Here is a 15,162-nt window from a genome sequence, read left to right as displayed (position 1 = left end):
TTTTTATAAAAATATCATAAAATTTAAAAATAAATAATTAATAAATACTTTTTTTATTGTAATCAAACATTAAATACTATCTTTTTTATAAGATCTCAATAAAATAATTTTTCAATAAAATTTTTAAATTATTTAAAAATTACTTATTTTTTGATTTTAAATAAACGGGCTTTAAATTATTAAACTGTAAAACAGTATCCTAATCAGTTTTTAGTATTATTCTGATTTTTTAAGCATTGCTCCTTCGAATACAATGAATATTGTTGCCCCACTTCACCCAAATTTTTTTCATTCGCTGATCGCTGGTAATTGAAAATATCGAAAGGGCAACTGGCAACTGCAATCCCGTGCGATTGTAAACCAGCCAAAAAAAAAGTGGCGTCAGAGCAAGCGAGCTGAGACCAACGTCACCTGCATCGTTTCCGAACTTACCATCCACTTCAATTTGAGACTTGAGACAGCGCCAATTGGTTTTCTTCCACCGTGCATATGAATTTGACAAATTAGGGTTTTCTTGGTGGTTTATGATTTTAATCATCATCAAATGGCGGGAAGGAGGAAACCTCTGGTACTCGCTTCCACCAAGTTGCTAATTAATTCTGTGCTCAGCTCATCACAAGGCGCGGAAGCAAGCCCTGGAGCCGGAGACAAGCTCTTCGATGACGACTCTCTCAGGAATTTGCAGTTACCCGTGGGCATTCTCCGACTCTCGGAGGATGGAAACGAGAGAACAGAACCTCAATCGGCTGCTCTTGACGATTCTGCGTTGGTCGGCCTATCAACTTCGCTTTTGAGAAGGCTTACTATTACTGCGGGTTCACTGGTAATTCTTCTGCATGACATGCTAGTAGTTCTTTCCCCCATTTTTTAGTCCTTTGCAGTGGGTGCCACTTTGAAACTCCAATTATGTACAGTATAGAACCTCAAACGAATGTCAAATAACTGAACTAATGTATATGTTAAACTGATGTAATTTGCTTTATCGGGGATTTGTTTCCTATAAAAAAGATAGCATGATATACGAAAGTGATGAGACGGTTCTATGATCTATCACATTCAGAGAAGCAATCCAAGTGCGTTTCGTAGCATACGGTTATATTTCCATGTTATAAAAATTTACCTGGAGACGGGAATTGATTTTATTTTATCTGCATAAAAAATTATGCGCTGTTGAACAATTCAGAGAAGACATCCAATGTGACCTACGTGAAACTGCGGGAAATTTTTAAGTTTCTACAATCCATTCCTTGTAATTAGTTACTGTTAAAGTGCAAATATTAATACATCTTCCCCCCTTAATATGCAAGGTGCTTGTCAAGAATGTTGAGATGAACATCCAGAGAATTGCTCAGGCAGTTGCCTTAGATCCTCCTGGCAGCAATGACTGCACATCTGGTGTTAAATTGCCCTCTCCCCCTATAATGCTTGCATTTCCTTCTTGTGCTTTCCCTCATGGTGACACGTTAGATCATGAAGCTGCTTATATATCTCCTCTCTTAGCTTTTAACCTCGATTTGCACATAACATGCTTAGAATCCATTCTATGCCAAGGGGAAGAGGCATTAGCATCCTATTTCAACCTGAAAGTGGATGGTGAGGCTACTGCAAAAAGCACGGAGACTTCTGTCATCAACATAGAATTGGTACCTTTGGTTCAAGCTCCTAGGTATGCATCACATTTAAGGGTTTCTTTTGTGAAGATACCACAATGTGGTACCCTTGAAACAATAAGGGGAAGTTCACCTATTGAATCAGAAGACCGCCAGAATATGATTGATTTGGCATTGCAAAACTATTTTCAAGTGGATAGATATTTGACAAAAGGAGATATTTTTAGCATCAGCATAAATTGGAACTGCAATTCCGTAGCATGTATTCCATGCAACCGAGAATCACAAAAGAAAAATGGAAATCTCATCTTTTTCAAGGTAAATCTATTTATTTCTTCCCTATAAATGCTCAAGACCTACCCCTGTATATCCCAGGTTACTGTTAGAATGTAACTTATACCTTCAGGTCATTGCTATGGAACCATCAGATGAACCAATTCTTCGTGTCAATCGATCGTCAACAGCTTTGGTGCTTGGAGGGAGCTTCTCTTCTGCTCTTCCACCAGATTTGTTAATTGCTGGACCAGAAGAGCCTGTGCCTTTACAACAGGACGCAGTAAAAATTTTGGCTTCAGTGCTTACACCAGCTTGCTGTCCATCAGCACTTTCTTTAAAATTCAGAGTTTCAGTTCTATTGTATGGATTGGAAGGTGCGTTCTAGACTTTGTATTTTGCAAAAATCGGTAACTGATTCTCATCCTTTAAATACCAGTTCCATGTCCTGTAAAAAGATTTGTGATCAGGATTGGCATGTGATATTTTCAGTTGCTAACTTTTTTATTGATGATATGTTATTATATTGATGGTTTTCATAAGAAGGCATTGCAGAAATGGTTGTTTTGAATTGCATTGGTTCCTGATCACATCATTATGCAAGTTATGGGATCGGCATTTGATTAATTTAGTTGTTAATTTATTTATTGATAATATATTGAGTGGTTTCTGTAGAAAATATCACTTGAATTGTTATTCTGAATTGCATTGGCAGTGCATTTTGCATTTCCTGATCCCTGATTGCATGATAATACAGGTTGTGGGAAGCGGACTGTTGTTAGATATGTTGCTCATCGATTGGGCCTGCATGTGGTGGAATATAACTGTCATGATTTAACATTGTCAGAGAGGAACACATCTGCTGCGCTAGTTCAAGCTTTCAAGACAGCTCGAAGGTTCTTATATTTCAAACATTACAAATAATACAGATGCAAATTCTTTTGGAAGTTATATTCCCAAGCATTTCTTATGTTTTTTGTCAAGAGAAACTTATACTTTACCATCTTCTGTTAACTGGATGTTCTTTTCATGATCACAAGTACATGTCTTGTTATAAATCCACACACATACAGACACAGAATCCTTTCTCTGACATAATATTTGTGAGATTTCTGGCCTTGCTTGAGCCATGAACTAAATAATTAGGTTTTGTCTGGATTTGAGAAACTCAGTTCATTGAGTTTTGTCTTATCTGTAAATTTTGATTCCTGCACTTAGTGTATGGTATTTTTACAGATACTCACCAACTATACTTCTTCTGCGTCATTTTGAAGTTTTTCGAGACATGCAAGCTAATGAGGGTCCAGTAAATGATCAAAGAGGAAATACATTTGAAATTGCATCAATTATTAGGAAATTCACTGAGCCAACTCCTAAAGATGGTGGCATATACTCCCATGAGAAACCAAATGGTGAATTTGTAAGATCTAACTTGAGTTTCACTGCTGCTATCCATTGTCTTGTAGTCCATAATTTTGTCTATATATTCTTCCCCAATGTGCTGCAAAATGTGTCCTCCTTATATAACATCTTTTAAGGTCTAGGAAATACAATTTTGAAGTACATATATAAATCCCTACACGTCATTTTCCAATGGGCCAGTCAAGGAATGATTCCGAATCAAGAATCGAAAGAGTAACTGAATTGTGATTCTTTAAACAAATATAGTTTTGTGGATCTTAACTTTCACAACATCCTGGTGAAGGTTGAGAAGAGTGCTGAAAAGACAAGTGGGCATCAGATCCTGTTGATTGCAGCTGCTGTTAGTTCAGAAGGTCTGCCTTCAACTATCAGACGCTGCTTCAGCCATGAAATAAAAATGGGGCCTTTGACTGAAGAGCAAAGGGCTGAAATGCTATCCCAGTCACTGCAAAGTGTCTCTGAATTCCTCTCTAATGTAAGTAAAAAATGGAGCTGCATCTTGCTTCTGTGGTTTAATATTTTTTAGACATTGATTATTCTCAGAATAGCCCCCTTTTCGAGTCAAAAGATAGGGACTTGATAATGGTTTGGTCTACTTTGATCATTACTGTTGATTATGAGTAATCAGATCATTGCTTCTTGCAGACTGATGCTGACAGTTTTGTAAAAGAAATAGTTGGGCAGACATCTGGTTTTATGCCCCGGGACATGTGTGCTTTGATTGCTGATGTTGGTGCCAACCTATTTCCCAGGAGTTCCGAAGCTGTAGACAAAGCCAGGCCTAAGGATATTGATGGTTCTTTTAGTTCTGAAGTGATGCCGGAGAGCAACCACCGGAAAGTTGCGCCAGAGGTTCATGGCAAAGAACACTTGGCAAAAGCTTTGGATCGATCAAAGAAAAGAAATGCAGTTGCATTGGGTGCTCCAAAGGTACATTAAGTGAACCAGCTTTCCATGATTATTTTCTCATCTGCATTGGGCACTGAGCAGTGCTAAAAGCTCAGACCGGAGATACCTCTGTTCTTGCTACAAATAATGAGCAATGTAATCTTTTGGAGAATATATTCCTCAATGCAGGAAATTTGACATTGAATTTTTTTCTCAGGTTCCTGATGTGAAATGGGAAGATGTTGGTGGGCTTGAAGATGTAAAAAAATCAATCCTGGATACTGTTCAGGTTGGCCTCTTGTCCAGCATAACTGTTTTAATAGTCACATATTTCTTGTAATTTTTTTACAGCTCTGTTAAATCTCTACCGGATATTTAATTTGTCTGATTTGGCGTTAGACTTCCAGCCTTGTAACTGAAGTTCATAATCAAGAGACGCCAGATAGAGATTTCAGATATATTTCCTGTTAGGACTTAGGATGCCATCTTTCCTGATGTATTTGTCCAACTAATTCAGATTTGATATGAAATTGTTGAAATATTTAGATCCTGCTACTGTTTAATTTTCGGGTTGAGAATTTAGAGAAATTGAAAAAGAATAATGCTAATAGTAATAATGGAATAAAGAGAAGTACAAAGAACAATGCAAACTGCATTGCTCATGTGGCTTGTGAATAGTAAATTATAGAGAGAAGTCATGTATGTTCATGGCTAGTGAATAATGCAGGTTGTTAGACTTCATATTTTAAACTAATGTGATTCTCGTGCATTGGGCAAAGAAAGTTTGTGAAATAAGTCACCTATTAATAACTTACGAAGATTTGTTAAAGTTTTTGTCACATATAGATAAAAGCTTGGAAAAGTTGTTGACACTTTGACAGGCCATTATTTCTAAATATTTCATTTTATGCTTCACATTTCAGTTGCCTCTCCTGCATAAGGATCTGTTTTCATCTGGATTACGTAAGCGGTCTGGTGTTCTTCTGTATGGTCCTCCTGGAACTGGCAAAGTAAGTTGCAGAGTGTCAACAGTTCCTACTTCACCTTTCTACCTTCTATAGTACTTCTGACTGAAGTTCGTCTCCTAATTTTCTTGCTCTTTCTTTGGATTGTAGACATTATTAGCCAAAGCTGTTGCTACCGAATGTTCCTTAAATTTTCTTAGTGTGAAAGGGCCTGAACTGATTAACATGTACATTGGAGAGTCTGAGAAGAATGTGCGAGACATTTTCCAGAAGGTATTGTACTTTCTTAGTAGTTCTGAAGTTAAAAGAAATTTAAGAATAGGGGGGGACAATTTTCATTATCAGATTTTGCTTTAGTGAACATCAATATTATGCACATTGCAGGCCAGATCATCACGACCATGTGTTATCTTCTTTGATGAGCTTGATTCTCTTGCTCCTGCTCGAGGTGCTTCTGGGGATTCTGGGGGTGTTATGGACAGAGTGGTTTCTCAGGTGATTTTATTTTTCTGAGGGGGACCATGGTGTTTGTAAATTCTTTGGGTTTCCTAATGTGGTAAATTTTCCTTTTTCATCAGATGCTGGCAGAGATTGATGGCCTGAATGATTCTGCACAGGTTTTTTATGGCTTGAAAAAACATTATAAAATATTTTATTCCCTACTCTGCTTCTGACATGTGGAATCTCTTTTGCTTCCTTTAGGATCTCTTTATTATAGGTGCAAGTAACAGGCCAGACTTGATAGACCCTGCACTTTTACGCCCTGGCAGATTTGATAAACTGCTGTATGTTGGAGTTAATTCTGATGCATCTTATAGAGAGCGGTAAGTTTTTCTCCTCCTCCTCTATGTTTTGATGTATTTGTTGTATGTGACACGGCCTTGTTCACCTCAATTATTCTTCTTTCCCAGGGTTCTTAAAGCACTTACCCGAAAGTTTAAATTGTCAGAAGATGTGTCACTTTACTCAATAGCTAAAAAGTGTCCGCCAAACTTTACTGGTGCAGACATGTACGCCTTGTGTGCAGATGCATGGTTTCAGGCTGCAAAACGCAAGGTAAGTTTGGCCTGGATGACAATGTCTCCTACTTGCTTTATTTGCATTTTGACATTAGGCCTGTTATGGTAGTGGAGATGATGGGACTGTCAATTTTATAGGAAAATATTGAGTTGTCTATTTACCCTAGCAAGCAGGGGACGTATTTAGAGACCTAAATGTTCTTTTGATGTTGAATTATTTAGTCTGTGCTTTAGGAGTTGCTAATCCTGACACCACCTTCTAGGTTTTAAGTGCAGATCCAGAATCTTCCTGTAAGGATGACGAAGCAGATTCTGTTGTTGTTGAATACGATGATTTTGTCCAGGTAACTTGCTATTGTTGGCTTTAATTCTGGTGCCCCCAGCGGAGATCGTAAAATTACTTGGTTTTGGGCCCTTAATTGGCAACAATATCATGCGTAAAAGTTTATCGGCACTATATCTTTTATTTTACGTGCTTGAAATGTCTTTAATCAATCAAATTTAGTGTAAAAATGGCCTGCATCACTCACCCAGTTTAATATGATTCAACATATTTTCTATACGTATATGTATGTATCAACCCCATCCTACAACATTCCCATTAGCCCCAGGTGTAGGGAACTTTATTAATATCTTAATAAGAGTAAGTCAAATTCCTGAAGATGGTTGACAGTTTGAATTTTGACATTCTCTGGAGATGTACAGTTACTAACAGGATACACTCTCCAGTGCCTTTCATACATGTTGGTAATAGGGACATGTAAAAATTTAAAAACGTTTGATTTTAGCACCAAGCCATTGCCAAATTTGCTTTCTCTATTGGTTCTATATCATTCCGTTGTTTGTTTGACTGCCATTTTCTGATTTTCAGGTCTTGGTGGAGCTGACTCCTTCTCTGTCTATGGCTGAGCTTAAAAAGTACGAGCAACTGAGAGATCAGTTTGAAGGGACGTCAAAATAATCCATCTTACTCTTGTATGATTCGTTTTCCTGCAAAACCAAGACAATAACCATAATAAATATGAATGATCAATTTTGAATGAAAAAATAAAAAATAAAATGTAATTATTCATGTTGCTATTTTGGCATCGGTCATGTGTTCCCACAAAAAGGAATATTCCTGTCTTGTCTTGCACATATCTTCAACATACCTTGACAATATCCCTGGGGTGGGCGTCACGTGGGTGATTCCAATCTTCTTCAGTGCGTCACCCTTCCTTCTTACTTCATTTGAAGGTTTGAAGCGCAACTCCTGAAGCATATTCTGGTCCATTAGTTTTGGAAGAGTAATGCATATTCCACTGCTTTTAGGTAAATTGTTAAATATTCATTTGGTGGATATGGTTTCCCTCCCTTTCAAGGGACCCCAAGCATGAATTTTCCAGTCAAGTGGATGAAAATTGGTCGCCTATGCCGTTTTCTTATTGGTCAACCAGTGGATACATCTATCCTTTCTTTTCCCTTTCAATTCTCACTTTTTCTTGTTTTGTCCTTTGTTTTTTTTTTTTTTGGGGCCAAAAATTTTGTCCGTTTGTTGATACAGTACTTCAACCACTACTTTCGGCTTCGGGCTCATTTACCATTTTGTTTGTATTTTCCTGTGGTTGCTTTCAAAGTTCATGACATGATTAAAAAAAAAAAAAAAGTTCATGACATGAAATGAAACATTGTTTTACATCTAACATGTTACAAGTGTGCAGGACATTGTAATTCTGTGAAAATATTGGGAAGTGGGGATAATCCTTTTCGGATTTGAGGGAGACCTTCAAAATTCTATTTATATGGACGGACATTTTTGAATTGTTTTGTTTTGATAACGTAAAGGGTGACGTTGTTTAACTTTTTTTATTTTTTTCAAGTTCTTTTGACAGAAACTTTCCAATCACAATATTGTTTGGTTTACAAGGTGGACAGCAAAGGGGATCCCGGATCCAAAGGGATCCAAATGCAAAGCGTGTTCTTTTTCCTTGTTGTTTGAATTACAAGTTAAATGAGTTTAACTCTAATTCTTGCTGAAATATTTTTTACATTTTAAATTATCAGGTAATTTTTTTATTTGTTAATAAGACATCAAAGTTTTAAAACAGCTGTATTATGAATTAAAAAAAAATATCTGGCAACTTGATACCTGGCAACTCAGTCCAACCTAAATATAAGGTAAATATGATGAAAGATAAGTACTCAATCCAACTTAATACCTTGCAACTCTTTGCTTTAAAGTTTAAATATATTATTTTTATTTTAAAAATGCACCAATTGTCCAATTCGCTACCGAGAGTTGTTACAACCATCGGTGGTCCAAGTGTCCAAGACACGTCCAAGTAATACGCTCCTCGAGATAAATGTTGCATAGCATCAATTTTAAGGTCAACGTATTAGACTGCTAGCAGTTGATGACATTATTTTTTTTTTTTGAAAAAAAGTCATCACGTAGTGTGTGTGTTTTTTCCACACATTTTGATGCAGAATGAGTCTTCCCTTAGGTTAGGTCATAAGGCGAAATTTCCCTTCTAGTTATCTATCATTTAAAAAAAATAATTAATTAGCAGATGGACCAAGCATTTCGCCGACTGATGGCAAAGCATATAATCTGTGTATTGAAACTAGTCTCCTTGATGGCAAGCATAATATGCGTTCATCAATCATTCTATCATATAAAAGTATGGTTTGACTTGGAGTGTTTTTTGCAGTTCTGTGTTTCCGAGTTTCTTTATCTTTAAAAGTCAGGTTTAATAATTGATTTTAGATAAATTTAATGATGATAACTAATTATTGTTTTAATTAAAAATCTATTTATTTTAAAGTTATCTTGAAAAATCTAAGTATAAATTTTCTATTTTTTAAGTTAGTTTTTTAATATATATATATATATATAGTTGAAGGATAAATCTAACAATTTTTGAATGTTGATTATGGTAAGAATATTTTTTTAAAATTACGAATTTTAATTTATTCAGATTGGTGATGAGCCTATTAAAGTTAGTAATCTATTTTTGTTTTCCAAAATTTATTTGTCACGTCTAATTATCTTAAAAAATTTAAATATTCTTCAACCAGGATTTAAAATCGACACATATTTTTGAATATTATGGTCTAAATTATTGTCAGTCTTATTCCTTGATGATCTATATATCAGTCTCATTTAAATTTGGATATAGTAGAATTTTATTTTTTATTGAATAAATAAATAGTTAAAGGTTTTTTATTAATTTATGTATTCAATTGGATAATTGAATAGTTTTTAACTGCACAAATAGATTGTTCAGGTTTCAAATTTTTCAATCCAAAAAAAAAACTAAATATTAATAATCCTCTATATTTCTGTTGTTAATCATACGGTTATTTTTTTCAGATGATGATCCTCTGTATATCGCATAGTTATTTTGTCGAGGGTTTAATTCGAATTTCATTTTGCGGATAGTCTAAATTCAAAAATTTCTCCAACGTAACATCAAACCAAAACATCACATATAAATAAACGTGTGTATATGTGTACACACAATACAAATTTATTTATCTACCTTTTATCTCGTATTGAATCTTGTGAGTGTATTGTATGAATTAACATGTCATTATTTTTAGGGTCCTTCTCGTATACAGATATCACTTGCTTTGAATTTTAGAAACTAATAACAATAATTATGCACTAACATTGCGTTTCTCTATGGCATTCGCATTAAAGATGAGGTTATTCGTATCTGGAATATATTCATGTGAAGCTCAACAAGGCTGATATAAATTTTTTGTTGGTATTCACTACAGTGATGTCAAATTTTATTGTCTTATTTTTTATTTTATAGCTTTACTTTCTCTCTCGAGGACGATCAGATTTTTGTAATTGTTTGGAAATAATTCTTCAGGCATTTTGATGAGAGTTTGTAAGAAAGGAAGGTCCATGAAATTTTAAAGGTTGGGGTATATTAGAATCTGATTCTATATAGATCAACCGATCATGCACGTTAAATTAATTTTGTGTTCTCAACTACTTTGAAAGGGTTAATGTATTTTTGTTGTTGACATGTCTTCATTTAACCTTAAAATCTTCTTTATTCGTTATTTTTCATGCGAAGGATGTTGCTGGGACCTGGGAGGCTATTTGGAACCAAGGAGTTGGAGGAACTCTCTAACTCAAACATTTAATATTTAAAAAAAACTAATAAAATTTAACTCAAATAATAAACCATTTTAACTTGAACAAATTTTACATACTTATTATGTAAATGTTTCTCTTCTTCTTCTTCTGTTTGTTTTTAGTAAAAAGGCGAGATTTCTTATCAAATAATGATAATTGTGTAGGTTTCAATAACAATCTACACATTTATCATGCCCATTAGTAGTGACTTTGTTGGGACAATAATAGTCAAATGAAAATATGCATCCTCGTACCCTGCAAACATACATTCACACTTGCAGTATACTATGAAGCGAGAGATTGTATGATCCAAAAAAAAAAAAAACGTGAGATTGTAAAATTTGATCCATAAATTCACTGTACATGTATAAGGACTCTAGAGTAGCCAATTAGTTAACATTTAACTATCGTGGTATTTTTTTTTTTTATTTCATCATCACTGTCGACCTTTTTAACCATCCGTATATATAATTGGAAGCCACCATATATCATATCTTAATCGATTATATTTTTTATTGTGATATTTTACTATTTTGTATGGAATTTTTTAACTGTATCAATCTCCAAGATTATGTGCCACATGCTAGTGAAAAAAAAATGTTCCACATAATAATATTCTCTCAATTTTTCATTAAAAATTCATTATATCTATATGTTTATAAATTACTTGCATTTCAAATCTTCTTTTAAAAATATATATTTGTCTGGCAGGGGTTTAATGCTATCAATAATAAAAACTAGGGGAATGAAAAAGTTGGGTTCATCCAATGAATAAACCCAAAATAAGGTCATGAAAGACTCAAAAAGGTGATAATTACTGTAAATAGTCTTGTAATTTAGTGATATACTCCAAACAAGCTCTCTTCTAAATAAAAGGTTTCACGTTTGATCCCGTTTATCAACTCATGACATTAATATCTATTCCTCTTGCTAAAAAACAAAAGGGATAATTGCCGGGCCAAGATTTGGAATTTAGGATGAACCATAACTGGACTAATATTCTTCTAAGCGCAATTAATGCCGTTGGTGGAGCACGCGCTCAAGACATATTCAAAAACGTTGACTGTAAAATTTGGAGGCTATTTTTGAACACCGTATGATGTTTTACAGGCAAAGATTAAAGGGGTTGCGTCCCAAAAAAAATATCATTGCAGGAGTAAAAGGAATGCTTCAATCTAATTTTGTGCATGTGATTAAAAATAAAAATCATATAAAAAGACACAAACTATATTATAACTTATTTTTAAGTATATTTTATTTTTTTACTAGCATAAAAGATAAAAGGTAGACTACAACAGAAATTATTTTCTTACTTGAAAAAAAAAAAAGAATAAACCTCTTTAACTAAGTTTGCACATACATAACAGTTGGTAGTAATTGTATAGGCCTAATTGGTATGAAGATATGAATTTTAATGGATTAAGATTGATATTGGAATTGAGATTGATATTAAAATTCAAGTTAAAATTGATGCTTTAAAAGTATGTTTGGTATGAAATAATATTTTAATGAAATATTTGCAATAATTTTACTTCATAATCAATCAAAAATTATTAAAAGGCTATTATAGCTTTTATTATTAACCAAAAAAATCAAAGCCTCAAACCCAATTTGGTAAATCCCATGAACTAAATTTAAAGAATCATATCTTAGACTCAAACTATAAGGTGAATCAAACACAATCTCAAAACTAGATTTGAAATGTCATCAAACTCGTGAACTAGATTTGGACATCATCAACAATCTCAAAACAGATGTGATTTGGAGGGAGGTAGATAAAGGGAGAAGGCGAGCATATTCAAACTTGAACTAATGGGAGGCTAATGGAGAGAGATGGAAGGAGATGCAGAAATGACAAAGACACGTTTTGGAAGGAGGGAGATGACTTGTGATAGAGATGGCGACATGAATGACTTCCAACAAAATGAAGAAGTGAAGATAGGGAGATGATTTGCGTCACATCTTCTAGAGCTCATCAATGGGCTAAGCATTGAAGTTAAACCCATGGGTGAACATTAAAGCTCACTTCTACAAGTCAAAAGCATCGTTCCTGCTGATCTGGACGAGAAGAACCTTTGGTTGAGACATGGGCTCTACATAAAAGTGCTGGATTCATCTTGAGAGGAAGGGAAGGAGGTGAAGAGATTGGAAGGGCATTTTGGTTTTTAAAAAATTAATCTCAAGAATAATTTTGTGATACCAAGAGGGGTGGTAATATTGAATAATTTTATATAAAATAAGATTGGCATTAAGATTGAAAAGCTCATTCCTCCGCATCAAACATTAAAAAGATAGGATTAATTAATTCTGATTCCAATCCTTCACACCAAAAAGGGCCATGGAGTTAAAAAAAAATAGATAGACCTAATTCATATAAACCCGATCCTTACAAGCTCATGGTTTAAAAACCTTGTCACCCTAAAAGTGATAACTTTTTTAAGTTTGACTATTATTGATTGAGGCCAATAACAATATGTGCGAGCCTTTTTTTTTGCCTTTTTAATTGTTTAAAATTTAAATTTTATATTATAACAATTCTCTAAAATATAAGGTTAAAAATTAAAAATAGATAATATAAATTATAATTTTAAAGTACAAGCATACATTTTAAAATTTAAATTTAATTTAAAAATTTAAAATAACTCAATTTTTGAGAATTAAATAAAAACATACTTAACTGGGTAACCAAAACCCAACTTCATTTTTTTTGAAATATATTTTTTGGCTCCAAAGGCACGTACACATAAGGGGTATATGCAACCCTTAATTGAGAAAAATTACAAATAGAAAGTATAAATTTGTTTTTCACTCTTCCGCTTTATATTTTACACTTTATTTTCTTAAACTCACTTGAGTCTCACTCCTAATGTAGATTCTAAATTTAAAATTTTAAACTATCTAATTCATAATTTAATAATTTTTTATTTCACCGCTTGGTATGAAGTGGGGCTATCGCAATTCTCCTAGACTAGTCTAAATTCTAGACCTTGTTGTGTGAGCATCTAGACATTTAATATATATAAAAATAATTTTTTTATTTCAAATTGTTATTTTTAATTTTTAAATGAACTTGCTCTCCCAATGCAAAGCCCGCCACATTTAAATTGGTTGTTATATTTTATTCACCTGCCATATAAACAACTGCACTTCAATATATTATTTATTATTCCATTAATTTGTTAATAAATCAATAAATTAATGCATAAACTTGTAATTTAAAATTTTATAATTGTAAGAGCTTTTCAAATTCATATTCATATCAATCTTCATAATCACATATATTAAATGTCATAATCTACCTAAACCTAACTAATTTATGTTTTAAAGTTTAAATTGAATGAATAGTTATTTAAATTATTACTAGATTATAATATGACTTATATGATTATATGATATAACACGACAGATAATTATTCTATAGAAATAAGAATAAAATAGGAATGACATGCATTGAAAGTTGAAATTGCAAAAAAATCAAATTATATTTGAATAACCAATTAATTAAAAACTTTTTTAACCCTAATTTAAATAATCAACATACCTTTACAAAAATGTCATTAAAAAAAGGCTAAAATATATAAAACTCTTCTAAACTTTAAAACAGTTGCATATAACCCTTTCACTTTTAAAATTTTAAAATAGCCTCTCTAACCTTTAATTTTGTTTTTCAAAACTCTCTATTATTAATTATGTTATTTTTTATGAGAATTAAAATATTATTCAACTAAAAAATATTATTAAACAAAAATATTATATTATATAACTATTTATAATAAGTTTTTTATATTTTTTAAATAGTTGAGGCATTGATAACAAAAAAAAATGTTATTATCACTGCATAAACTTTTAAATATTTATGTTTATGTTAGTTTTATTCATTTTTTTGTTATTAATGGTGCATAATTTTATTATTTTAAAAAATAAATTTTTATTTATATTTTCATGTTAGATTAATGTAATACACATAGGTAAAATATTTAAAATTTTAAATATTATCTTGTTAGATTAATTTTTTCTTTTAATACTAGAAAACTAGACACCATTGCTAATAAAAAAATACAAAAAACTAACATAAAAGTAAATATTTAAAATTTTATATGGTGATAATAATATTTCTTTTAGCTATTATCAATGTCTCAATTATTTAAAAAATATAAAAAATTTATTATAAATAGTTATACAATATAATATTTTTATTTAATAATATTTTTTTAGATAAATAACATTTTAATTCTCATAAAAAATTAACATAATTAACAATGGAGGATTTTGAAAAACAAAATTAAAAGTTAGAGAAGCTATTTTAAACTTTTAAAGGTGAAGGGATTATATGTAATTGTTTTAAAATTTAGGGAGGTTTTATATATTTTAGCCTTAAAAAAATGAATCCCTACAGTGAGTGAAGCAGTATTAATAACAAATGTTTTAAAAAATAATTAGTCTTTGTTATAGTTATAGAAATTAAAGATTAAATTTAAATGAAGGGCAAAAAATAAGGACGTGATACTAAAGTAATTGGCCATTGAGTATTCTCCGATAACATTTGAATATATAAATTAATTAATAATTGATTGATTGATTTTATCCATTATAAAATACAGGCTTTTCTGTAAAATTAATAATGTTAATTTCATGCAATCCCCAATAATTCGTCAATAAAAAAACAAGATAACTGTAAGCCAATGAGATATTTGTTTGGGCCTGAAATCTGATTTAACTACGTAAAAATAGAGCCTCCTTATACCGTCAGATCTATTAAGTTAAAATTTAAAAATTTAATTGGGGATTCTCTCTAAAAAATGTTATAGCCACGCGCTTCGTTAACAGGTCCAAGTATGGTTAGATCTGATCCT

The 15,162-nt window shown here is 32.3% G+C and overlaps 1 protein-coding gene across 4 annotated transcripts; it reads left to right on the top strand.

The window, feature by feature from the left end:
- Positions 1–299: 299 nt before the first annotated feature.
- On the top strand, positions 300–7,257 carry LOC129319214 (peroxisomal ATPase PEX6). Of its 4 annotated transcripts, none has more exons than XM_054964231.1 (16): positions 300–823; positions 1,308–1,928; positions 2,017–2,260; positions 2,641–2,779; positions 3,120–3,303; positions 3,589–3,780; positions 3,951–4,235; positions 4,411–4,482; positions 5,117–5,203; positions 5,309–5,431; positions 5,543–5,653; positions 5,737–5,775; positions 5,861–5,982; positions 6,165–6,214; positions 6,454–6,521; positions 7,049–7,257. In XM_054964231.1, exons 1-16 carry the CDS (start codon positions 545–547, stop codon positions 7,136–7,138), a joined length of 2,706 nt encoding a protein of 901 aa, XP_054820206.1. In that variant the 5' UTR covers positions 300–544; the 3' UTR covers positions 7,139–7,257. The 4 variants fall into 4 exon arrangements, with proteins under 4 accessions (XP_054820206.1, XP_054820213.1, XP_054820199.1 ...); XM_054964238.1 differs by having other exon boundaries at positions 6,441–6,521; XM_054964224.1 differs by having other exon boundaries at positions 301–823; positions 6,070–6,214.
- Positions 7,258–15,162: the final 7,905 nt, after the last annotated feature.

This window comes from Prosopis cineraria, unplaced genomic scaffold (genome assembly GCF_029017545.1).
Source record: "Prosopis cineraria cultivar Desert tree isolate PC_DT_omini unplaced genomic scaffold, ASM2901754v1 PC1, whole genome shotgun sequence".
Classification (NCBI taxonomy): Eukaryota; Viridiplantae; Streptophyta; class Magnoliopsida; order Fabales; family Fabaceae; genus Prosopis; species Prosopis cineraria.
Note: the sequence above shows the minus strand (reverse complement) of the source record. Positions and strands in the feature narration are given on the sequence as shown.